This window comes from Poecilia reticulata, chromosome 14 (genome assembly GCF_904066995.2).
Source record: "Poecilia reticulata chromosome 14, P_reticulata-male-v2, whole genome shotgun sequence".
Taxonomy (NCBI): Eukaryota; Metazoa; Chordata; class Actinopteri; order Cyprinodontiformes; family Poeciliidae; genus Poecilia; species Poecilia reticulata.
In genome coordinates this window covers 10,941,745-10,966,399 of record NC_088843.1, presented here as the reverse complement: position 1 = coordinate 10,966,399, position 24,655 = coordinate 10,941,745, and the positions used below count along the sequence as shown (strand labels likewise).

At 38.5% G+C, this 24,655-nt stretch overlaps 2 protein-coding genes across 16 annotated transcripts in view; one reads left to right on the top strand and one right to left on the bottom strand.

Moving 5' to 3' along the window:
- Positions 1 to 24,655, top strand: part of LOC103475800 (sorting nexin-19-like) — a 121,442-nt gene that overhangs the window by 77,865 nt on the left and 18,922 nt on the right. For 12 of the 15 annotated variants that reach the window (XR_001777271.2, XR_001777270.2, XM_081615874.1 and 9 more), the window contains one exon: positions 20,876 to 20,983. Coding sequence is in view for 3 of the 15 variants with exons in the window: in XM_081615874.1 (XP_081472000.1) it covers positions 20,876 to 20,983 (108 nt within the window). In the remaining 12 variants the exon portion in view is untranslated. Of the gene's footprint in view, positions 1 to 6,518; positions 6,856 to 17,495; positions 17,587 to 20,875; positions 20,984 to 24,655 lie in introns of those variants that run through there. The other 3 variants (XM_081615869.1, XM_081615872.1, XM_081615873.1) reach the window with 3 other exon arrangements.
- bco2a (beta-carotene oxygenase 2a) lies at positions 9,048 to 22,907 on the bottom strand. Its single transcript, XM_008427674.3, has 12 exons — positions 22,748 to 22,907; positions 18,726 to 18,909; positions 18,402 to 18,613; positions 17,849 to 17,964; positions 17,445 to 17,547; positions 16,766 to 16,894; positions 13,541 to 13,701; positions 13,292 to 13,459; positions 13,029 to 13,166; positions 11,896 to 12,078; positions 11,427 to 11,537; positions 9,048 to 10,765 (listed from the first exon to the last, which is right to left on the bottom strand). The coding sequence occupies exons 1-12, from the start codon at positions 22,773 to 22,775 to the stop codon at positions 10,649 to 10,651; spliced, it is 1,650 nt and encodes a 549-aa protein (XP_008425896.2). The 5' UTR covers positions 22,776 to 22,907; the 3' UTR covers positions 9,048 to 10,648.

Genomic DNA, 24,655 nt, shown 5'->3' with positions numbered 1-24,655 from the left:
TTTGGCCAAGGTCCACGTGGCACAAAAAGGCCGCGGCATTCCTGATGTCTGTGGCTAATCTGTGGTGTCAGCTTGTGTTAACGCCGCACCACCAAATTTGAGGGCACACAGGGCTGGAGAATATTAAAATCTCCAACGAGCAGCATTCCTCCGCGGGAGAGCGGGGTCTGATGAGTGCAAGGGTCACCTAAGGTTGAAGAGCGGTTGTGTGCGAGAGCGGCTCGTATACTGTAACGGCTTGATCCGCCGGACAGGAGGTGGGGCCGGAGCAGGATGGAGGGGAACACACTTCAAAGAAGAGCCGCTTTCTTCTTGTCCGTCTTCATTGAAAGTGGACTAAATGAGCTTTGTGGGGGATTTTGTTGCTGCTGCCAGATATTCAGGAACTCGACTGAAGACGCTGAAGAAGGCGGGAGGCTATATGAGTAGTTAATTATTTGCATCTCAGTTTGCCAGATGCTTCCTGTATCCCACCCTAATTGACCTCTTAGGGCTGTGAGATGTCATTCTGTAAGTGTAAGTTCAGACTTGTTGTACAAATCGCCAGACGTCAAATTTCACAGAGATGTGAGAGACAGAAACGTCAGCGCAGGGGTTTATCTTCAGACATCCAACCGTGCAACTCCCATTTCTGATTTCAGCGCATAACGGCTGAACAAACCAAATACCGAACTCTCCCTGGAGATTACAACAAGGAAAAAAAAATGCATGAAAACATTCTGTGTTTTAAACCAGCAAACTCTTGTCTGCACCTAAGTTTTCAGCAGTCGATGCTATTAAAACACGGAAAACAAAAAAAAAGCAAAAAAAAAAAAAGGCAAAAAATAGTTGGGTTTTACTGAAACTGCTGTGCAGACACTGACATATGCTGCGCTCTCTCCGGCTCCCTAAAGGGAAAGGACAGGAATGCGTTCAGGGTCAGGGGTCGGACAGCTATGTACACGTGCAGAGTTGTAGCATGGCAACAGGTGCTGCACAAGAGTCAAAGCCAAGTTCCTGAAAATTACCGTAAACTTTCAATCATTTTTAGTGTTCCTGAGCATTATCTACACGGGAGATTTTCTCTTTGCACTCTTCCCTTTGTAGTCCCTGTGACATCTGTAGCTAAAGAATTATGCGTCGCAATATAACTCTGTCCTATATTTGAGAGAAATACAGTTTCGTGCAGCCACCAGGAGTTTCTGCACAAAAGGAGAAGCTCTGAGGCCTCGTAGTGTCTCGAGAAACGATAGTTCTGTGCCAAGGTATTCCTTCTCCCTCCTGAGAGAGGCCCCAGCACTCAGCGCAGCGAGGTCAACAAGTACAGACCATTACCCACCGCCTGTGAGCGCACACAGACAAAAACTTAAATATGCAGGCCGGCTCCTTTAAGATGGCAACTCAAGACTAGCCTGAATGCACTCGGAGTCGTAGCTGCAGCCGAGATACAGAGCAGAGGGAAGAAAAGGATGTCCCAATGTGGATGTGGAGAAGGCTAAACTTGTTTCGCTGCTTCTGCTGCAAAAGCTGTAAAGCTGCAATTATTCATATTGTAAAATTATGGGTGTCAGTTTGCTGATTGCGCCGCACTGAGGAAAAAGTCTTGTTGCTAGGAGAGGAGAGATTCAGTCTTCTCTTATTGGCTGCTCGCATGCGTAAGGCGGTCCAATGAGAGTCCTCTCCCCCCGAACAGCAGCGCGGTAGTAGAGCTACCCCCACACACAGAGCCGATTAATATGTCAGACATGTTTTATGGGTTAACGTGAATCAGGCGAGATGTATTCAAAAAGACTGCGGTAGTAGTGTGTGAGGATGCGTGCCTGGTGTGTGTGTGCGTGTGTGTGTCTGTCAGGTGGCGGGAGGCCATGCTGTCACAAACACACACAGAGGTAAAGAGGATGCTCCATATTCTCCATAATGTTCACAAACACACTGGGTGTAACGCAACAAACTGACGGGAAGCCGAATCAAGACGGCAGTAAGATTCCTCACATGTGCATGATTATCACATGAATGGAGCACGCAGCAGTGAAACACTAACCCTGTTTTGGTCGTCTGAAGTCGCTTAAAGGACGACTTATGCTGTTGATTTACAGCACACGGTACAGTTGTCACCGGGCGGCAAATCTCAAATCAAATCTGCAGAGGAATTCTGATCTGGTCTTTAAATGCTCTGCTTTTTGTAATCTTAACATACCTTATTTTTACCAGTTGCTGTTTTTTGCATCAACAATTTTCATATTTTTAAGGAGCAGCTGTGCAAATGGAACAATCTGTTGATCAAACATCATAAATCTGGCGAGAGGAAAACCATGAGAAGTTTATGAACCACGGACACAGCAAACATTTTACAGAAGGCGCTCTGCTCTGATGAGACTAGAACAGATTTTTTTTAGCCTGCATGTTTGTGTGATGTGTGAAACGTGGTGGCAGCATCATGCCTGGGGATAATCTGTAGTGATAAGAAAGCTGGTTAAATGCGTCTTGTTACAGGACGCAAGATAATCGAGACTTGAGGTTCACCTTCTAGCAGATCTTTATCCAGTATTAAGCTGGAACTACGTTGTATGCTCCACTCATCAGACTTTTATTTATTTAAAAAATGTCCTTTTTTTTTTTAACTTCATCCACAATAATGTTTCTTTGTGTAGAATAAATCCCCCCCAAAAATGCATCAACATTAAAGTGACTGTCATGTGACATATTGCATTAAAGGAAAACATGTTGCAACGTGAACCTTCTGCAAATTCATGTTGCAAGGTTTGTTTCGAAGTTCAATCATTCTGCTGTTTGAGTAGAAGCTATGATGGCTGCTTGAATTTATTTACTGCTATGGAGTTTTATTGTTTCATTTATTTTTTCCTCAGTCAATGAGAGACTTTAGACTGACCAAATCCTGTGTTGCTGCCTTTGTTCAATCTGTTTTCATTTGCATTTTAAAAATGCTGGCTCATGGAGCAACATTTATGTTTGGCTTGCTCAGGACTTTGTCCTGGAGTTTAAAATAAATCTGATTATATGCATTTGTTTTAAGCAACATCTGTACGAAAGCATGCTAGAACTTTAATAATATTCATCTTCATTGCAAACTGAATCAGGACAGAGGGACAGTGAGGAGAGGAGATTTAGAAAACCTCACAAATTGAGTTGTAGTTTGTAAAATTCTTGTTTCAAAAAGGTCTAGTTTGTGGACAAATAGTGCAAAACATATAAATGTTGCAAAAATCTGCATTGGTATAATCAGGACCTAACTTTAAAATGTATCCAACCTAAATCTGCAAGATATTCGAGTTTATATTTACCTAGTTAAAATAAGTCCCAATGATATAAATACAGAGTTTGCATTTGATAACACACACACTACTCCCTACAGAATTATCAGAATATATGACGACACAAATAAATAAATCTAAAATGTTAGTTTTAATGAAGTCAATTTATTGCAGTGCATTAGTAAAGTTTGTTCAGCATCCTTCAAAAAGTCTTTAAAAATAAAATTATCTACATCAATAAACGTAAAACTGAAAGACCTGAAATGAAATATAAACAATCTGCACAAAAAAAACAGTAAGAAAATATTTAACCTTAATCTAATAAGCCTGTCTGACATTAAAATGTTAATTTCAATACATAAAGATAAGTAACAATAAAACATTTCATTATGCACATCTCATTCACAAATGGGACATAATGTGTCCTTTAAACATTTTTTATTGTTTTTTTATGAGAATATAGTGGTGTGAAAGAATGCCATGTAAAGAAATAATTTGTTCAAAATGAAGCTAAACATTTTTTAAATAAACTTTTCACATTTCTGGAATTTATACTTTTTCTTTAAGTTTTTAAGGACATCACATTAGTTATACAGGAAGTTTTGTTTCTCAGGGGTACAAACACATTTCTGTTGGCCAGTAACTGGACGCCGACCAAATTTATCACTTTAGCGAGGTCAAAGAAAATCCACCATCTCTTGTGTCCTATTTTACAATTCAGACATCCAATATGGAGAAGCTGGTTGCCTCAATGTGCCGGAGCAGTTTTGATATAGAAAAAGGTCAACATGCATCCTAATGGCATTATTGACTTGATTAAATCATTGGATAGCAGGTGTGAGAATGTGTCACCTGCATGGGGAGTTTGCATTATGCTCAGTGAGAAGTGGAAAAGATTCCCTGCTCAGTCCCACAGTCGGTACAATTATGGGCCTCCAGATAGGAGCCCAGTACTTAGTTCTTAGATTCTTTTACACAGGCTTGAGAAATCCTTGAATCTACCGTAGCAAAACGCATGCTGGACCTCGTACTCGGCTCCTTCAGACTAGCCAGCAGTACTTAGCAAACACCTGGTGGAACTGAGCATCTGCAGAGCTTCTTATACCACCAGCTACTTCTCATTTCAACGCTGGTAAAAACGTTCTTGAAGGGGTAATAGAGGAGAGCTGTTGTGGTTACTTCTTTTCAGAAAGAGCAGGAGTTTTTAAAGCAACAGAGACCCAATTTTTAGGGTGTTAAATTGCGAAGTTAAATTTCTTTCAACCCTCCTGTTGTCTTAGCGTGACACTCAGGAGGAGCACAGAAGATTTCGCGGTTGGACGACGGGGACATGATGGCGGTGTCCCATCAGCTTGTCAGTTCCCGAAACAACACAAAAAAAAACTTTGTAAAAAAAGCAAAAGAAAGAAGCAAAAGGAATCATTGCAACCACACTGGGACGTGCACGGGGTAAAAAGCTTGCAAGGTCCAATGGATTCTGTTTCTTAGGTCATATTTGAAATATACAGAATTTATAAAAGAACTGAAGGTAATGTAGTAAAATACATAACACCGCTCCTTTAACTTAATGTACCGTTTTATCACTAAAATGCACTCACATTTTCTGAGATTGTGCTTTTTTAGGACATTTTACACACCTTCACAAAAGTTGGCAACATATTTACTGCATCAGTATATGGTACCTTACACCAGTGATGTCTAATTCAGTCATATATAAAGTGCCCGGAAGAATTTCAGCCGTTGTACATCAGCTCAGAGATTAGTTTCTTCTCCTCTTAGCGCTCTGCTCAAGTCGGCTTTACTGATGTTTGCTTCTCTGCTTTCAGGCCCTGTTTATCTGCCTTCGCTTAGATCGCTTAGGTCTTTTTTTTCACTCCGTTCAGTTTGATTTTGCGTTTCAATTTTTTGACTTCTTACTCAGGACCTTTGCAGCGTACCGATCTTTTATTTAATAACTAGTTTGAGGACTTCATGTAATATTTATCTCCACCCACTGTCAACCTGAGCAGAGGTCTAATCAGGGTAATTGCAAACACATGTGTGGGTGTGCGCAGCCAATTTAGATGTGATGTACAGCGGCTCAGTAATATAAAATATCAAATTACGTGGGGAGGTTAAACCGGTACACGGCACATGGCCTTCTCTATATACCTTTATATATTTTTTTTAGCTCTCTCACGAGTAAAGGGCAATTTGTGTGTGTGTGTGTGTGTGTGCGTGTGTGTGTGTGACTACAAGCAGCCATGACGAAGCTCATCCTGAAAAACATCAAACTAAGATTTGAACCCACAACCTAAATAACAAGCTTCTTTTTTAAATTTCTTTTGTCTTGGTGGACAAAGAAAGTATCCACAGCTTCTATATTTGTGTGAACACATGTTGTAGCCGCTGTTAATAGTTAAAACAGTCTATAAATCCACACTGTACATTATGTTCTCATCACCTATTAGTAGTAAAACTCCAGGCTTTTGTAGCATAAACCTGAGCTTATAGCAGAACCCTGGATTTATTCATGGACAAGTCCAAATGAGAGCAGAATTTCTTCCATATGCTCTCCATGTGGAGGGGGAAAAAACCCCGTTTTGTGAGCATGTTTAACTTTGAAACTTTACCCTGTGATCAGCTCTCAGTCCCTGCGATGTGCTGTGAAGGCTGCAGCCACAGATGCATGGAGTGGTGAGAAGCGATTACAGCTTGATTGCTTTCAAATCACTTGGCCAGTTTCTCTTGTCAAATGTTTGCTTTCACTTTTCACCGAAGCTGAACTGATGGTTGCTGTTAGCTTAAATGATTAGTTGTTTGTTTACGAGCAGTTTCTTTTATATATATATATATATATATAATTGTGCAGCTAAAAGATGTTCGTTGCGAGCGCTGGAGTCGACGTGCCTTCAAAAGTTTCCATTTCCACAGAAGGCAGCGGCTTTTGGAGTTATTCATATCACTGACAAGAAAAGAGCTAAAAATACATCTAACACTTATTTTTCCATGATAACATCCTTCCAGAAGAATACAAGTCCTGACCCGAGCCTGAGCTGCTCTGCAGACTTACTAATGTATTAATATCTCTACTACCCCGTTTCACATTTTATAACATTACAACCACAACATTAATATATTTTACTGTTGAGTTTTTGCATCGGCCTAACTTAAAGTAGTGCATAATTATTAGGAGGAAGTAGAAAAAGGATCATCTGTGGAGTCTGTCTCTATCAGATTCAAGACTTCAAGATTATCTCTGAACTGTAATTCCCAGATTAGATTAGAATGGCCTCTAATCTATCTAATTCTCAAACATGAATATGCTTTGATTGAAACCATTTTGTCGTATTTATGTATAGATGTTTAAGATTGTTATCCTGCTGAAAGATTTTCACTCCTTTCTCAGGTCTTTTGGAGATCCTAATAGTTTTTTTTTTTTCAGGTTTACCACCACAAAAATCTGACCTGCTTCCTTGTCCCTGTTGAGAAAAAGCAACCCTACAGCATGATGCTGCCACCACCATGTTTACTGACGGATATGTCAGTCAAAAAAAACACTTGGTCTCATCTGGAGTCCACAACTAATCCTGGAGACAGTTAAAAGTTTTTAGGATTTGTGCAGGTGGGCGACCGTGTCTTTCTGTATTTGCAGTTGTGTCTCGCTCTTTATTGTTAAAGTACCAGAGAAAAAAAAAGATTAAATATATATTGACTCGATTCTTTTTCTGTCTGTAAAAAAATCAAACCACTGAGTATTTCCCTGTTGCTTCACAACTATGCAATGTTTTGTGCTGGTCAGCAACAGAACATTTTAAATTAAACATTTGTTTTTGTTTTGCAACAAAGTTCAAGGGGTATTACTTTTTTTCCCCCCAACTTTTTCCATCTGTGTGATGGCAAATGATAAATTAATCAAAATTTGCAGGTATCTGTTAAATCATTACTTGCAGGAAAAATGCGTCAAGTGGGGAAACACAGTCAGATTAATCAGTTTGATAATAGATTTGTGTTTCTTTTTCCTCACTCTGCATTCCTTCCAGAGGCTGTTCTGAGCGTGTTAACATGGTTATCGACTGATTCCGCAACTTTTCCATTAAGTTGCAATGAGAGCAACTCAAAAAGAGGTTGAAAGTTTCTCTCATTTAAATAAGTGACGTGCCACCTAGAGCTGCTGAAATTCCAATTACAGAAACGCCTTTGTTATAAAATACAATCTGCAGATCCATTTGGAACCATTAATAATGCATGCCTTGCAACCCGAAATCCTCCCACTTTAGCGTTTGTAGGGGTCCTTTTAAGATCGGGGTCCCTGTTGCTTTAAATGTCTCTCAGGAACACCCAGAGCAAGCTCTTTTTTCCTCTCTTCTCTTTTGTTCACTCCTCTGTGGAAGTTTGCATCCTTTCTCTGGCCACACACGCAGCGTAAAAAGTGAAGTCACAGTTAGTCTCCATGCTTAATCCACTGTTTTGATTTAAATATATTTCCTTTGTAAACTTAAGGTAAAATTTTCTAGCATTTTGCATCAACTTGCTTTTTTTTTTTTCCTCCTTTGTGCATTTTCTCTCAACTGTCCCACATGTGCGGTTCTTTAGTTTCTAGATTGGAGCGCGAAAAAAACAAAAAATCTAAACTTTAGAGTCAGCCAGCCAGCCTGGTGTTTCTCGATGCTTTCTCTCCCTCCATTAAAAAAAGCGCAGCTTTTATCGCTCTCATGACTGGATTGTCCATGCTGGGTCCAGAAATGTTCCCCTCTGCTTTTGTTCAAACGTTTCAACGTAAACTGCATCTGGTATGATTTAGAACCGCACAGCTGAAACAGGGAGAGTTGCTGTTTAACAATGTTGCAACATATGAGATTTTCTGCTCAAAAACAAGCAGTATCAATGGATAACTCCTACAGAGAAGAATGTGACAGTTTTTCACTTGTTAGAGTTTCTCTCTCTTTTTAAAACAACTTATTTCGCTGAGGAAGTGATTTCAGTTCTGTACTGAAATCTTGGATCCGAGTGACTGAAGTCACTTCTTGCCAAATGGTGCCCTCTAGTGGACAAATGCTGGATTATTTTACCGCAGTCATGAATTTTCTCAATCACTGCGCTTGTTTGTGATATTATTACATATTTATCAGGCATCTGATTGGGCAGATATTTATTGAAAAACACTTCATTCAAAATTTAGTAACATGGTTGGTTGCTCTAATGGTAGCCAAATAGCTTCTTCTAGATGTGATGACAAAATGCAAATGCGCAAATTTTATTTTCAGCGCTAACACAAGCAACGGACGTCATTAATACATTTATTAATAATAAATGATTCGTTTATACTTAGAAATTTGTGCGATGAAATTATAAATGGAGAATATCATTAAAATTACGACCATTTAAATCTTGGCAAAATATAAACATCTTCATTTTTATATATACAATATATATTTTTCAGTTCTTGTAAATTCTAAATATATTTAAAATTTCAAAGAATTTTCCCTTTTTAAAAAAAATGTCCGTTTATTGGAAAGAATGCTTCATAATTCTACCTACGAGTTTTGAGCTTTTTAAAATCTGTATCTTGCTTGAGAAGCTGGACGCTGACTGGCGCCCCCTGCTGGTTTAGTTTAGTTCACCAATGCCCTGGCTGACTCTTGGCGTCATAGCATAAATATGGGAAGCAGTTTTCTTGAATTTGCCATCTACATCTTATTGGCAACCTTGGAAGAGGAGTGCATACAACAAAAAAACAAATCCATCTGCATGTTTTTAGGTCTCACACACCCCTAACTTGATGTGTAAAACAGACGACCAGGAACACATTAGAAGTTGGCAAAATTAAAATTTAATTTTAACTTTGTTGATAGAAAATGTAGAAGTGAATACAAATATTTAAAAACGGTAAAAAAAAAAATTGTACAAAGGTCATTGACTTTGGCAGCTTATGTAATACTACTGTGTCCTAAGGAACAACTTGTCAGTTTTGAGCTAACGTGTAAAACGGAAAGAAAATAAGAATATCATGTTTCAGTTAATAGGTTTGTAGGCAAAATTTCAAGAAAGCAGATAATATGTTGGCAGCATTTAGTCGGTATCAAAAGTGAATCGCTTAAAACAGGGGTGTCCAAGTCGGTCCTCGAGGGCCGGCATCCTGCACGTTTTAGTTCTCTCCCTTACAACCTTTTCAGCTTGACAATGTTCCTCTTAGGCCTTCTAACGAGCCATCATTTGATCCAGGTGTGTTAAACTAGGGAGAGAACTAAAACATGCAGGATGCCGGCCCTCGAGGACCGACTTTGGACACCCCTGGTTTAAACATTCGTACACGCTCAGTACAATTCCTAGGCAAATTTTTTCAATTGCTTGAGAAAAAAGGCAAATCAGCCAAAACATGGCAGAAACTTGGTGCTTGTAAACATTTAGACGTGGTGAAAACAACTTCCTGCAGTTCAGAATGGGAAAATAAGTGAAGTGAATTTGAAGATGGCATAATTTTGGTTGCATACAAGGCTTGTTTGAGTGTTTCAGAAACTGAGCAGCATCTCTGAATGCACAACATATTGTACCTTCAAGGGAAAAGGCTGCAAACCACAATGGGCGCCACTGCTGTCGGCTAAGAACAAGAAACTCCAGCTACAATTCATATACCTGCTCATTAAAATGACAAAATAACAGATCAGATCAGAGGAGTCTTGATTTGAGCTGCTACATTCAACAAGATTTGCATCGTGACATTGTGGACAAAAATCTTTACGGATTGTTTCAGACACTTTGCTGAAAGTGCACCATGGAATTAAAACAACTCTGAAGACAAACACAAGTGCTAGAAGGTGTAGCTAATAAAGTAAGTGCACATTGCAACCTAAGGAATACTGTTTATTTTTGCTTAATACTTACCACACTATAAGGCACACCGGATTATTAGGCACACCTTCAATGAATGGCATATTTTAAAACCTTTTTTTCATATATAAGGCGCATAGAATAGACACTTCAGTTTGGGCTAATTTGTTCCGTACTCTATTATTACACATCCACATTCATAAAGAAGTGGTCCCCGAGTACTTTATATACTAGGCTGCCCCAGTCGTTGTTTCACTCACGGTTTTGGTGCCTCTCTGTCTCTCTTCCCCCTGCCCCGCCCCTCCCGGCTTTAAATGTATTATCAAACTTTATTAACAAACCAGCGTTCTGACAACTATCCCAGCATGCACTTCTTCTTCTACGGGGGAAAATGAAGTCGGCGGCTGCTTACCGTAGTTGCTAGACCTGTTGTGGCTCAATATTGCTCCATATATATAAGGCGCACTGTCGGCTTTTGAGGAAATTGAAGGTTTTTAGGTGCGCCTTATAGTGCGGAAAATATGGTAATTTGCACCAGTTACATTATATGCACTAACTTTAATCCTGTTAATGTAGAAGGCAGTGGCTTATGGAGAGGCGGAGAAGGCACCATGGAAGCCATAAGCCATGTTAACAGGCACGTTAGCTCTTCCCAGCTCCTCAAACGTTTTTGCATCCAAAACCAGGAGAAATGTCCCTTTATCCTGCAGAGAGAATGAAGAAAATCAGGCATGGAAAGGACACTCAATTCAAACAAACAGAAAACCCCTGCAGTCTGTCTTTTGGTGACATTAACCCTTTAGTAACGTAATATAAGTGCAGCATACAGCTGCTAGCTTAAAAGAAGGAAATTAACCACCTTCTTACTGTAGTCAACATGAATTTATATTAAAACTAACATAAAAAGCGTTCCAGCACTGAAGCTTAACTTAAAACTTAGTCTGATTAAACCAATATTTTTTTTATAAATTGGTTTAGAGTAGCCTAATTTTTATTAGGATTAATTTGTATAAATTTATACACGTAGTCGGTATTTTCCCGTATATTTCTGGGACACAAACATATTTGTTTGAAGTCCACAGGAACAAGCAAATGACAGACTTTTCATGTTCCAATATTTTAATACTAATACAACCTTTGTTTCTCTTGCAATAAAAATATTCAATATCAAAGTGAACACTTTGTGTGATTTCTTTGAGGAATATTTATTCCTCAAACCTATGTAAAAATCATAGATTTTTTCTTAAACTAACTCCCCTGACTTTAGACAGGTCTGCACTCAAACTCAAAGGTAAAGTATTGCACTTGTCTTTGTGTAACTGTTTCAGTAAAATTCAGTGTCGGGCCTGACATGGAGAGTTTTACCTGTGAAGGTGTGAGAACCACCGACAGGATGACTCCAGCATCCTCGTCCGTAGCATCCGGCGACGGCACAAACACCGGCTCTGACGGGTAGAAGCCCTTCTGGTGCCAGACCTGCAGTCATTTATATCCCAACCATTACACGGTTTTCTTTGACATTTATTGCTAGTTAAATAATAATTTTTAAAAATCCTTATTTGTTTTTTTTTTTAGGATCGGACCCTCCGTGGTTTCTTGCAAATAATTTTACAAACCTGGTGTATGATTTGTTTATAATTATTTTTGCCTTAATGTTGACTAATTAAGAAGAAATGCCTCACCAAATGCCTTAAGTAACACTCATCATGTCTATTGTTAGCTTGTTCTGCAGGCTTATGGAACAACATATTGCAGAACCCTGGTCGGAGCATACAGTTGTTGATGGTACGTACGGTGCATCTTCCAAAATGAACATTTAGCAACACGAGCACACCTTAAGTGTCTTGTCCTTCAAGTCCATCTTGAGCAGGGAATCTCCCACCATGTGTCCGAAGCCACAGCCGTAGAAGTAACGATACGGTCTGGTGTTAAATTTGCTGTAGTTGATTTGTGGAAACTCCAGGCCACCATACTCGTGCAGGTCATCTCCATGGAGATCCTCGTGTTGGCAGAAAACCTGTTGACGAAGACAAGAGCAGCTGTGTGTTGCTAAAGTCAGACACTCATTTAAAGAATCATTAGGCTTCGTTCAGTCAAATGCAACAAAGTTGGACACATTATGCATCACTAGAATGTGTTTGTTTCTATTTATATGTTTAATTACTGGCCCCGATGTTGGGTGAATACTCGACTGCTTTTTTTTGTAAAATCTGATTTTTTTGTTTTTTGGCCGTGGTCGTTCACACTTCCAAATGAATACGACTTGTATGTGTTCTGTAGTGTGAACTGCAAACGACCTGAAAGTGTCCCGCATGCGCAGCAGAGGGCGCAATAGCGTCACACAGAGATAGCGTGCCCTGCCAACAGCCATAAAGAAGTGCTCAGTGTTTGCGGAAGTAAACATTGATGCCAACGGTGGAGCATAGATTTTGAAATTGTTTTCCGACCGGAGCCAGCACTTTAACAGCTTAATCCTCTTTATAGTCCGTCATGGTTGTTGTTTTTCTTCCCGCTTGCGTGTATTAGGACGTAGAATAGGGACATTTGTCGAGTATCAGTGACGTTCAGGTCAAATGAATGCGACCTGGACGTTAGGTCACATTTGAATCGGATCGGATATCGAAGTGGTCTGGGTCACATTTGAAAAAGATCCGACCTGTGTTGTTCAGGTCGGATACAGGTCGCGTTATGTCAAAAAAATGTAATCGGGTCACTTCAGGCTGCAGGGTGAAGGCAGCCTCAAACGTTTTGGTTGGTTGATATCTGAAAATAGGCATAACTGCTATTTGGTGTGTGTAGAAAACGATAAACTGTCTTTTTATATCCAATATTTCCTAATATTGAGAGCTTCATTGAGATTTTCTCTAAAGTTCCTGTGACATACAACAAATGTGTTTGTAACATAGTAAATTGTGAAATTTTTAAGGGGATTGAATATCTCTGGAACGAACTATAAATCCCTCTCACCTTGTAGGCACTGATTTTGACGCATGTTGCTTTGCTGGAAGGCCGAGTGTTCAAGTTCTGGTTTGTTGGGGTGTAACTGGTCACATTTAGGGGAAGAACAAATCGCCGTGGGAAAGTCTTGTCACTGGTGTTATACAGCTGGAAAGATCACAGAGGAGCAGAATGTTTTTGGTGTTTTTAATCAAAGAAAGTATGGAGGTCGACTAACTGTCTGAAAGGAGAAAATAGGTTGCTCAACAGTCTGGTTATGTTGTTTTACTGACTTCATCTAGTGCCTCTCCTGATTTGCGCAAGTTCTGGATGAGGTAGTTGCTGATGGCCTGGCCGCCATCTGAGCAGCAGATATCCAACATCAGGAAGCCGTCCTCCTCGAAGGCATTGATCTGATGGAAGGTGGAGATGGCTTTGGTGTGATACTTCATGGGAATGACCTACAGAGCAATAAACAAAATCATGAACTTTATGAAATTATGACTTTTGGTTTTAATTTTAATTCTTGCTTCTCATCAGACCTCTCCTGAACGCTTGTCAACGAGATGGAAAACAGTTTCCAGCTTTGGATCCCAGTATATTCCCTGATTCAAAGCCTTTCCTCTGATCTTGCAGGTGACTATCTTCAGGAGGTCCATCTTAATTGGCTGCTCGATGAAAACCACATAGTTCTCAGACATGGCTGGTGCCAGAAAGAATGGCAAGGAGAGAGGTGCGTTAGAGCTGAAAGCAGCAAATGGAAGAGAGTTCAAAGAGGCACCAAAAAAATCCCATGAATATCACATGTGGAAATGTGTGAATCACATGTGATCACATGAATTTTGACATGTGAAAGCACACGTATACATGTGATTTTGGAACGCTTCATGGTGAAATCACGGGATTCACACATTACCACATGTGGCAGCAATGTGTGAATCACAAAACAGTTAATTTTAGCTTTAAAGAGTTGATTTTTGACACGTATTATTGTGTACTGTAGGTCTAAATGCTCTTACAAAGATACATTAGAAACATAGATTAAAAATAATACATGAATGAGCAAACAGAAATTCCAAGTATACTTTATTTTAGTTTGCAGCATACAGTAACTGAAGCAAATTAAAGGACATCCCTAATATAAACATCCCATTTTAAAAGCAAGAATTGTCTAAACGTCTAGCACTGGACTGCTCCATAGTTATTAGTGATTATGAACAAGGACAACCCCAATTAACAATATGTGAAAGTGTAAAAAAGACATGCTTCAAAATGGTACACTTTAGCAGTATTGTGTAATTTTTTTCTACAACATCTAAGTTTTTCAAACAAGTTAATGTGAAACCTTTTCTACAAGAACCTACAAGAGCAAATCCTGCCTCAAGTTGTCTTCTACAACTGCATGTACACAGGAACCACATACAGATCTTAATATTCCATCTTCAAACTTGGAACCCACAATGAGACCACAATACTCCATGGCATCACATGAAACCCAAGATATCACATCAACGTCACAATTCATGTCAGCATGAATGTTTTCTGCCACAATGTCCTCAATTGTTTATTCACTTTCTCACTGTCTTCCATAAGAAATGGGTTTTTGGGGCATTAGTGCACATACTGTTCAATGAAGAGTTAGTCAGAAGCTGACATTTAAGACTTAGTCTTGCAGGGAATGAGTTGACGATCCACAACTTGGTAGTCATTGATGGTGAAATGCTCCAACTGCTAAAACGCAGTAGGGCTGCCTCCCCTGGACTGAGCTTGTCATCTCTTGAAGGCTATGGCATGACAAAGAAATTTTTCAGTGGAACAAAAGTAAATCAGTTAATAGCATTTCAACTTTTTAACTATATTAAATATCATAAACCTAATTTTATTGTCCTACTATTACCTTTGACAGAAAAGGCATCTGTGATGTTCAAGACAACGTTGGATTTCTCCTCCAGAATGTCACTGATGTCTTCAACCTCAGACCCAGTTTCATTCACAAGATATACATTTGTTTCTTCAGGGATGTTAAGCTTCTCTTTGGCTGTAAACATGCACTCATTTTTTTAAAATTATTAAAATGCTCAAATACAGCAAGTCAAATTGAATGAACGACAAAACATTACCTTGTCTTAAAAATGTTGCTCCATTGAGCTTGATGTAGCATGTCTGTCATGCATATTAAACTTTAGAGAGCACCAGCACAAATATCTGGGGAAAAAAGTTAAACATTATTTAGTGAGTTGGTTATACTTTACAGCATTGTCACCTCCAAACAAACAAACAAACAAAAAAGCAAGGAAAACCCATTAAAGGTTTTAATGGTTCTGGGTGAGGCGGTGGGGCTGCGCCGCTGCAGCTTTGCCATGTTTGCCCATCTCTAATGAAAGCTGAAAGGCAGCAGCCATTAAAATTTTCTGAATTTAAAATGTCTACATTAGGATGGATAAAGGCTTTCATTGCATTATATTGACTATGACAGGCACTCTTAAGGTGTCGTATGTTGCGCTACGATACGAAGCAGTAACGGTAGCACTGCTAGCAGCTGGAGCAACCGGAGAGCGCGCGGGAGGGAAGAGCAAACAAAGCGAACACAACATGGAGGGAACTGAAAGTGCAGTTTTTGAGGAAAAACAGTGGTAATATTGATCGTGTCCAACAGCCTTAGTGAAAAAACAAATCCACTATAACTGATAAATTTGTCTATCTTCCTCAAGTCGACATTTAGCATCTCTGGTGGCACATTTATTAAACTGGCACTAGCATTTCGTCAAAATTATACGTACAAACAAAACTTACCTGTGTTTTTTGTTGTCCGAAAAGACCGCTCTGTCCAACAACTGGTTAATCCCAACGAAAAATAACCGTTGTCTACTTTTTTGAAACATGCGCATTCATAGTGCGTCCGTCGCAACAGACGCACTATGCTTACGCACGCTACGTAAAACGCGAACCGTGAGGACTCAATCACAAATGCACACTGTGAGTTAGTGAGTTTACTATAAAACTGCACCAAATAACTGACACCAATAGGTGTTGCTATCCCAACACTGGAAGTGTTTCCAAGTAACACTTTTGAATTTGCTGTGGTAATTTGTATATTTTGTTAGGCCATTCTGTTTTTATTCTAACTTTATTTGTGTTTTGCATAAAATAGGTCATGTTTGTATTGTTATCTGCTTTAGGACAACTGACAAAAATTATCTTTTGTGCCAATTCTTTCGCATTTACATTGATTTTTATTTCTGACATTTTACATTGCACATTATGCATTGTCCAATTTCTGATAAACAAATTAAAAATGATTTCAATGTTAGAAAAAATAAAAATGGAATTACATTATAGATTGGTATCAGTGTTTACTTGTCAGATTTATTCCATTGTTGACATAACATTTAAAAAATATGAAATGTTAATATATATGTTGTATATTCATTAAATACATCTTAACTGCATAACAATAATAACACATTCAAGAATTTAAATATATTGAGAAATGTAATATCGGTATGACAGGCAATCTAATGATATGTGAAAAATGTGACCACAAGATTGAAGGAACATCGAACACATATACAAAATACTTGATCACAGGTGGAAAATGTGACCGACATGTGAGAAAGGGGAATTACATATGAAAACATGTGATTTTCATGTGATTTTCGTTCGTGGATTATGTGAATCACATGTGGACAATGGGAATCACATGTTTTCACATGTGAAAGCAAGTGATTTTCATGGGATTTTTTGTAAGGGACAAAGCAAGGCTTTACCAAAGCTGTGGTAGTAGGAGGGATGGGACTTGTTTGCTGGAACAATTGAACAAAGGACTTTGGCTCCCTGCAGGGTGTCTTTGCTTTCTGTTTTCTCAGGGGGGACTTTGATGATGTTGTACAGTGTTCCTAAAACATAAGATATAGCATTGGCTTTGTGGTGAAATGTATAAGTTTTTATAAAAAAAATGTTTTTTGGTTTTTATAAAAAAAATGTTTTTTGTTTTTTTTTACATATTTGTTAAAACTGTCACTATGTCCTTACAGTATAATTTGAGTAATAAGTGAAATAAACAAAATTCCTACAGTGCTACTATCGTCAACCATTCAGCGCCAGAGCGCATGAAGTTCCAATTTTTGACGCTAATGGAACCCCATAAGAAGGAAGGTTTCCAGTTTGCTACAGTTGCTAATGGCGGAGAAGCAACTTACCATTACAGAAAAATAGTTTATCCGCCGTTATCGGTGGCTATGTTAACTGTAGCAGAGCAGAGAACAAGTGGGAGAATATGGCAGGGCTTTTTTTCTTTTAATAAAAAAATTAGATTGTCAGGACAAAGTGACAATAAAAAAAAATGCAAAAATTATTTTTATAAAACTTATGAAAAATTAAGATTTAAAACAGTAGAAAACCTAGTAAAAGTTAAATAGGTGTGCTTCACTAATGAATTGGCCTGACCTCTGCTTCCATAGGAGTTGCCCATATTGTAGGCGGTGCCGTCTGGGTCATAGTGGGGATGAGCAGTAGCACCATTCACAGCAATGAACTTGCTCCAATCAACCTGTAAAGCACAAGTAATGCCACAAAGTAGTGCACAGTGGTGAGTTCCAACAGCAATTTTCAAGTCTTGCCCCTGAATTAGATTTAGGTCTGGACTTTGACTCAGTCAGTCTTCCGTTATAGACACATCTATAGATTTATTTTATGGAAGAGGAGCCTCCCAGCAAAGACCTTTTGAACAGAAATCAGAACATGATGATCGTAGCTTCTAAAACTGTATTACATGACAGAAAAAATATGATGCACAACATTTAAAAATGGAGGAATCACCTCCAAGCTCTTTGTGATGACTATAATAGTACCTTTTCCAACATTTCCAGGTTTTCCGGGTTCACTTTGTGCATGAAATTTGTCTCGGTGCTGACATAGTAGTCACCCTTGTATTTCACAAAGCTCACACTTGCATTATCTGTAGGTTCTGGAACAGAAAAAAAACATAACTTTAGCTTCTTTTATGTTCATGAAGCAGAGTTTTCAGCTTGAACTTACTGTGTGGAGTTTGGTTATGTAAAACATTTTCTCCTCCCTTGCGTCCTGCTATATTTTGTTATTATGCAACTGCAGCACAGGAAATTCCTTAAGAGGCTTCTCTCCAACACAGCTGGAGTAGAAGAGTTTGAGCAAGCAAAGGCTTTAAAAAATATTTTGTGCACACTTAATCAGAGCTAGATAGCTAGCTCTTCTCAATTGTTATAGTTTCTTTTATAAATCCTAACTCTTTATTCTTGGCTAAAACAAGATTGAAAATAAGAAGGAAACACTAAAACTGAGAAGGATTCCTAGAGAAGTACACTCTGTTCATTCTTCTCCATCCTCTGTCAAATCAATATCTAATAGTCCACCCACTGCACTCACCCATCATCTCAAAGCGAGAGAGAAATCTCTGGAAGAAGTTTTTACATGGATCAGGCATTGCCAGTGTACCGAACTCTGACATCACGATGCGGTCTCGCTCGCTGTTCTTCTTGTAGGCGTCGCTCTGTAGGAAGTGACTCTTATACGTCACCTGGCCGTTCTTTATCTTAAACTGGTGAAGCATGGCCATCCCGTCAAACCAGTGGTTGTAGCTGTTGGCAAAAATAAATGTTGAACTGGATGTATAGAATTATATTTTGAAGAAAACATACTGAGACCAAGCAGAACCAGAATGATGCAATCCTTGCTGATTTCCATACTCACTGCGTATTTCCAAACTCAAACTTCCCTGGTCCATTCCGGAGGAAATTACCATTGATCCAGGATGGGATAGAGCCTTCAACTGTGGTGGTGATTGGTTCAGGGGTTTCCTCTACTGTGCTGATAAGAGGAGCAATGCTCTCTAGTCCTGTAACTACTTTGGTCTTGGCAGTAGGTTTGGCTACATCTGCAGAAAACATAGCCAGCATCTTAATTACACTCTATGGATATTAAAGTTCAGCTATAACTATTACTATTATCAATTTATTTCTCTATCAAGCCTCATTCATGTGCTTATTTGACGGATACCTAGTGCAGTATATTGCTCTAAATAATAAAGCTGTTGTGATGTTGTGGATTAGAAATATTTTCCTTGAAGCAAAAAGATAAGGGATTCGATTCCTGGCTCAAGGTCTGTCTGCATGGTCTTAGTGTGTTTACTTCATACACAAATGGTCTCTCACCAAGTACCATGGTTTCCTTCCACAGTCCAAAAATGTGTTATGCTTGCCACACCTGACAAATGGGGGCTCGTCCAGGATAAATTGAAAATTGAATAACTAATTAGGCTTTTTTGGGAAAACAGCAGATCTCAAACTGAAGGCAGATGAAGTCCCTAAACAATTGACTGTTGTTTAGATGAATAATAATTAATGCAAAGAAAATTTATTTTAGAGCAGTTTTAGGCTTTTGCTGTCATTTACTAACACTTAAAACTCATCTTTGTTGGTCTTCAGCCATAGAAAACAGCCACATGTTTTTTTTCTTCACAGTATAACTGCCTTTCTAATTACAAAACTCATACATGTTGTTTCTCACAGAATATGTACCTAAACACTGTTCCGAAAATGTTGCACAATATGTTTATGAAAAAAAAACTTTATTTAGTAATACTTAGCTTTGTTAAGACTATGAAATATGTGTAAAGCAAAATACAATTACATAACCATGACATTGCAAAAAATAGTTTGATTTGTTGAATTTGATTGTACTCTGAATTTAGATTTCAGTAGTGGTACATATTTTTGTCAGCAATAGAAACTGTTTACACGAGTTTCTTCAATAAAGTGAATGTTATAATGGATATGTGACAAACTTATTCTCTCTATTAAGATAGTTGCAAAAGTTGTTAAGAAAAATCAATAGTTTTATTTACTGGATCACTGGTGGCCTTCTTGCACAATCAATCTCTATAAAACATTCACATTGAAATGTGAATGTCACATGCATTTATGAGAAACAAATGATTGACTCTCATCTGACTTTGAGTGCTAAACAAAATCTGACACATGAACCCAATAAAGATCTTGCGATTCCTGTTCCCTCTGTTCCTGTAGGGAGCTGTTTTGTTTTTCATGGAAACAGTAAAAATGTAGCTGACAAGTCTACTCCCACTCTCCTGAGGGTTGACATGGCAGGAATATTTCAAGGAAGAGATTGCCAAAATGAAAACTCAACATTACTCAAAACAGAATTAATCTCAGCTGAACATCTTTCCAAAAGTGTGGCACTGTGCTAAAAAGTAAATTAAACATAATAAAATAATAAAATTGACTTATTAGAAACACAAGCTCTAAAAAAATAACAGCTTGACAGCTAATTAATTAAATACAAACGCTGAATTGCAATTGTGCTTTAAAGTAGCAATAATGTTAAATCTGAGCTTTAAATTTGAGAAAGGAGTGACTGTCTGTGTTGGAGGAAGATTAACATCTTTGATTTAGGAAATTTGTACCATTTATTGGGAGCTTAGCAGAGCAGTGTTTTCTTGCTGGTGTTTTCAGTACAGAATAATTTTTAACTTGGTTATCAGTGAATGAACGTTTGTGTTGGAGGAAGATTAACATCTTTGATTTAGGAAATTTGTACCATTTATTGGGAGCTTAGCAGAGCAGTGTTTTCTTGCTGGTGTTTTCAGTACAGAATAATTTTTAACTTGGTTATCAGTGAATGAACGTTTAACCAAAGTGTATCATCCTGTGGAGGAGAGTATTGAACATTTAGCCATTAAGACACTGACACATTTTTTTCTTTTTACCAAGCTCTCCTTTCCAATGTGTTTCTGTATTTACAGTTCAGACTCTAATGTTGCCTAGCTACAGCACAAACAGGATTTCGGCCATCTAAACTTGATTTTTTCACTTTTTCAACAGCTGGTTGCCTGCAACACACAGCAATTAGACCATAAACTGACTCTCCACACAACATGGAGATGGATACCATCTGTTGCTGTGGGAACAACACACTCCTCAACCGGGAAGGTACGCCGTTTTCCTAATAATACTACTCTGAGGATGTTTGCTTAGAAAAAACAACCTTAATGCACACCAGCAGTCCTCATTTGGTAATTCACTCAAATAAAATCAACTTAGCTCAGGACCATGTTGACATGTTAACAGATAAGAGAAGCACTTTACAGAATTGGCTGGGCCAAAACAGCTTCATTGTTCAGAGCAATGTGCTGCACTAGCTGTCCCTTTATCAGGTTGGTTTCTGCCAACTCATGTGAGCGTCAGCAGTCGGTCAGGTTTGCATTCACATGTCCCTCATGTGCACCCAGACCCCTACACATGTGTGAAATAGGCCAGGGAGGAGTTGAAGATGCAAGCTGAAGCTGATTTTTGCAGTCTCAATATCTCCTATCAAACACTTTGTTCCTTCCGAGCAAAACTGAATTTGTGCTTTTTATATATTCTAAAATTCATTCGGGTGCAGCTGAACTCTGCATGTTATAAGGATAAAAAAGGGTCACAATATGTCCAGTCAAACAGAGGTTCCTAGAATCAAGCGTTCAAAGCACAGGGAACTATTTGAAACTGCTGCAGATGTCTGTACACACTCTTCAAACAACTGTGTATGCGTTTTATGGTAACACTTTATTTGAAAGGGGGTGAATAAGACTGACATGACACTGTCATAAATATGACATAACACCTGTCGTGAACATGAGCCTTCATGAATATTTATGATTGTTGTCATAAACCGTCATTCGGTAAATTATGACACTTTTAGTACAAAGTTGACATTATTGAAAATGTCTTTGTTATGACAACTTGACATTAACCAATAAATTATTACTGATATAAATTTGATCTAAAAGTATTACTGATTGCACTTTTAAAAAAATAGTTATATTTATGTTATTAAAGGTAAATTTTAAACAGTAATGATTTCTTGGTTAATGTCAAGTTGTCATAACAGACATTTTCAATAATGTAAAATTTTGTATTAAAAGTGTCATAATTTACCGAACGACGCTTTATGACAACAGTCATAAATATTTATGAAGGCTTATTCATGTCCATGACATGTATTATGTGTATGAAAGTGTCATGGCAGTCTTATTCCCTCCCCTTCAAATAAAGAGTTACCAGTTTTATTTTTGGCATGCAGTCTAGGAGTTTAACAGAAATCTCAAGTTTCTGATTACTTCTGAAAACTGAATTTCAATAACATTTGTAAACGGGATTATACTTTGCAGAAAGAGGTACTATTGCTTTGTAGTAGTAGTAGCATAGTAGATTTAACAGTACATATTTTTGTTTTTTGTCTTCTGTGCTACTACACTATCATTTTGCTTTTCTAGCTGTGCAGTTTCTCCTAAAAGAGTTAAAATGGTATGTTTAGTGTAGCTTTTCAAGCACACTAAATGCCAGTCTTATAAAAACCAATACCAGTGTGAAAACGGCTCAACTAAAAGGCATGATGCATGCAGCCAAGTCTTTATTTCATTTAGGAGAAGTGCTAATGAGAGAGTGTTGTGCTCAAACGACACAGCGTATAAAGGTGAAACCTGATACCTCCAGAGTTTAGCTGTAAAAAGAACATCATGTCCCACAAAGTCCACAAAAGAAAACCCTAAGCTGATTTTTAGCATATGTTAAAAAATCTTGTATAAAATAGACATAGTAAAGCTCTACTATAAGATCAGTGTGCAAGTAGCCATCTTAATATCATAGTGAAAGTACGAGCAGGTGAACAGCTGCTCTCATTCTTACTTAGAGTACAACATGCAGGAAGCTCACCTGGATTCTCCACCTCAACAGGAGCCATCAGGACGGATGGATGGATGCAGATCCTCTCTGCTTTATCTGAGATCTGTCCGATTATAAGACATTTATGACTGTGTGGGAAGGGTTTTTTATATGCTGTGCCATTGCTCCGCCCCCTCCTGATGTCAGCTCAGCTCTGTGGCTGTTGTGCAATGTCAGCCGAGTGTGCAGCACAGCGAAGCCGTGGCGTGCGGATTATATAATACCTTACTCCAGGGAATTAACCCTCTGCTGTGGTGGCAGGCTGCTGCAGTAAGGGAGACGTGTGCATTTTGTAGTTTTATTTGGCATTTTCTTACATACCAAGTTACACCATTTTGCATAAGTGGTAGGGAATAGGTTTCTGTATTTTCTAGGTTCATAGTCACAGGTGATCTTGTGTGTGTTGTCTTTTTAGGATGCGCTTGGTTAACTGTGTTTTCAAGCAACAACAGGGTGCCAGAACTTTTTAAATTGGTGAACAGATGGAGACTACAACTCATCTCAGAGTACAGAATAAATCCAAAAATACAAAACATCATTTTAAAATTTTCAGCATCATGTTCTCACATGTATGCGCTTCTGGGGGCAAAGGAGAGGAATAAATATTTCAAAGTGGAAACCCTGCAGAAGGCAAAACATAGAAACAAACACACACAAAAAACTAATTTTATTTCTGTATGCCTGATCAACCTTTTACATCTGTTTTTAATAGAGGTGTGCCGATCGATCGGTCACCGATCATAATCGGGCCGATTTCCGTAAAAAAGTGCATGATCGGTGATCGACGATCATTGTCTCTTGTTGCCGATACCGATCACCTGCATCTCATTTCGCAGCCTGCCTGTGCAGCGGGTCTCCTCTTTCCTTCACACTGCGCAAACGCGCAGCAATGAATCCTAAGCGATGTGGAACTATAACGCACTGAGTGACTGGGGAAGTTTGTGTGTTGCGGCGGAAAATGAAAGCACGTCAAAATGCATCAACACGACGAATCTAATATGGCATCAAAACAATGCCATACTTGAGGAGTTTGGCTACATCGAGGCTCACTGCAGTAAAAAAGACATATGGAGGATCAGACAGCAGGTAAAGCAGCGCACAGCTACAAACACTCACCCGGATTAGCATGACGGTCAGAAAGCTAAACAAATAACCCGCAAAATTATTTAAGTCTTCGAGCTGCGATGTAAGACGCTGGTTCTGCTCTGGCTGTTGAACCGCTGCTACGCGCTACAGGTAGTAATATTTCACAGACGGAGCGCCGCTTCTGCTCCACCTGGTAGTGACTCTCACACCGAACCTCTGCTTAAAGCTGCAGCATCTAACCTAAAAAAATACATTTTACATAAGTATTAAAACCTTCGCTGTCCTAACATGAGACAGATTATCTCTGAAAAAATAATCGATCTCCTCCCTGCTCTGCATAATTACTCCTCTCAGTCAGAAACAGCCACTCAGAACTAGCAGGAAGTTTTCATTCAGTAACTCTGGATTGTTTATTGAAATGTTTGTATTTGCCTTTGAATGTTAAGTTTTAAACTTGAATTTTTTTTGGCAATGTTGAGAGGTTTTATTTTGACTCCTTGCATTATTTAGCCTCTTCAGAGCCTTCATATGTTTTCAGTCTGTTTAAGATAGTATTATTGATAGCTTGGAAAAAGTTATTAAGAACAAGTTTTTGTCTAAATTAAGGTGAATTCATGCTTCCTTTTTCCACATAATGTAACCGGTAGTGTTTATGATAAAAAATAAATAAAATAAATAATGTGATTGGTATCGGTGATCGGTATCAGTGATCGGCCCTCATGGGTGATTGGTATCGGCAGGAAAAAACCTGATTGGCACATCTCTAGTTTTTAATATTATTTTATTTAATTTTTTGCAGAATTTAGTAACTTA

Coding starts and splice junctions, on each gene's coding strand:
- bco2a (XM_008427674.3), bottom strand. CDS start 22,775: ATGGCTCCTGTTGAGGTGGAGAATCCAG. Junction 17,548..17,848: donor ACCTGGAAATGTTGGAAAAG/GTACTATTATAG, acceptor TGTGCTTTACAG/GTTGATTGGAGCAAGTTCAT. Junction 12,079..13,028: donor TCAAAATCAGTGCCTACAAG/GTGAGAGGGATT, acceptor CTTCGTCAACAG/GTTTTCTGCCAACACGAGGA.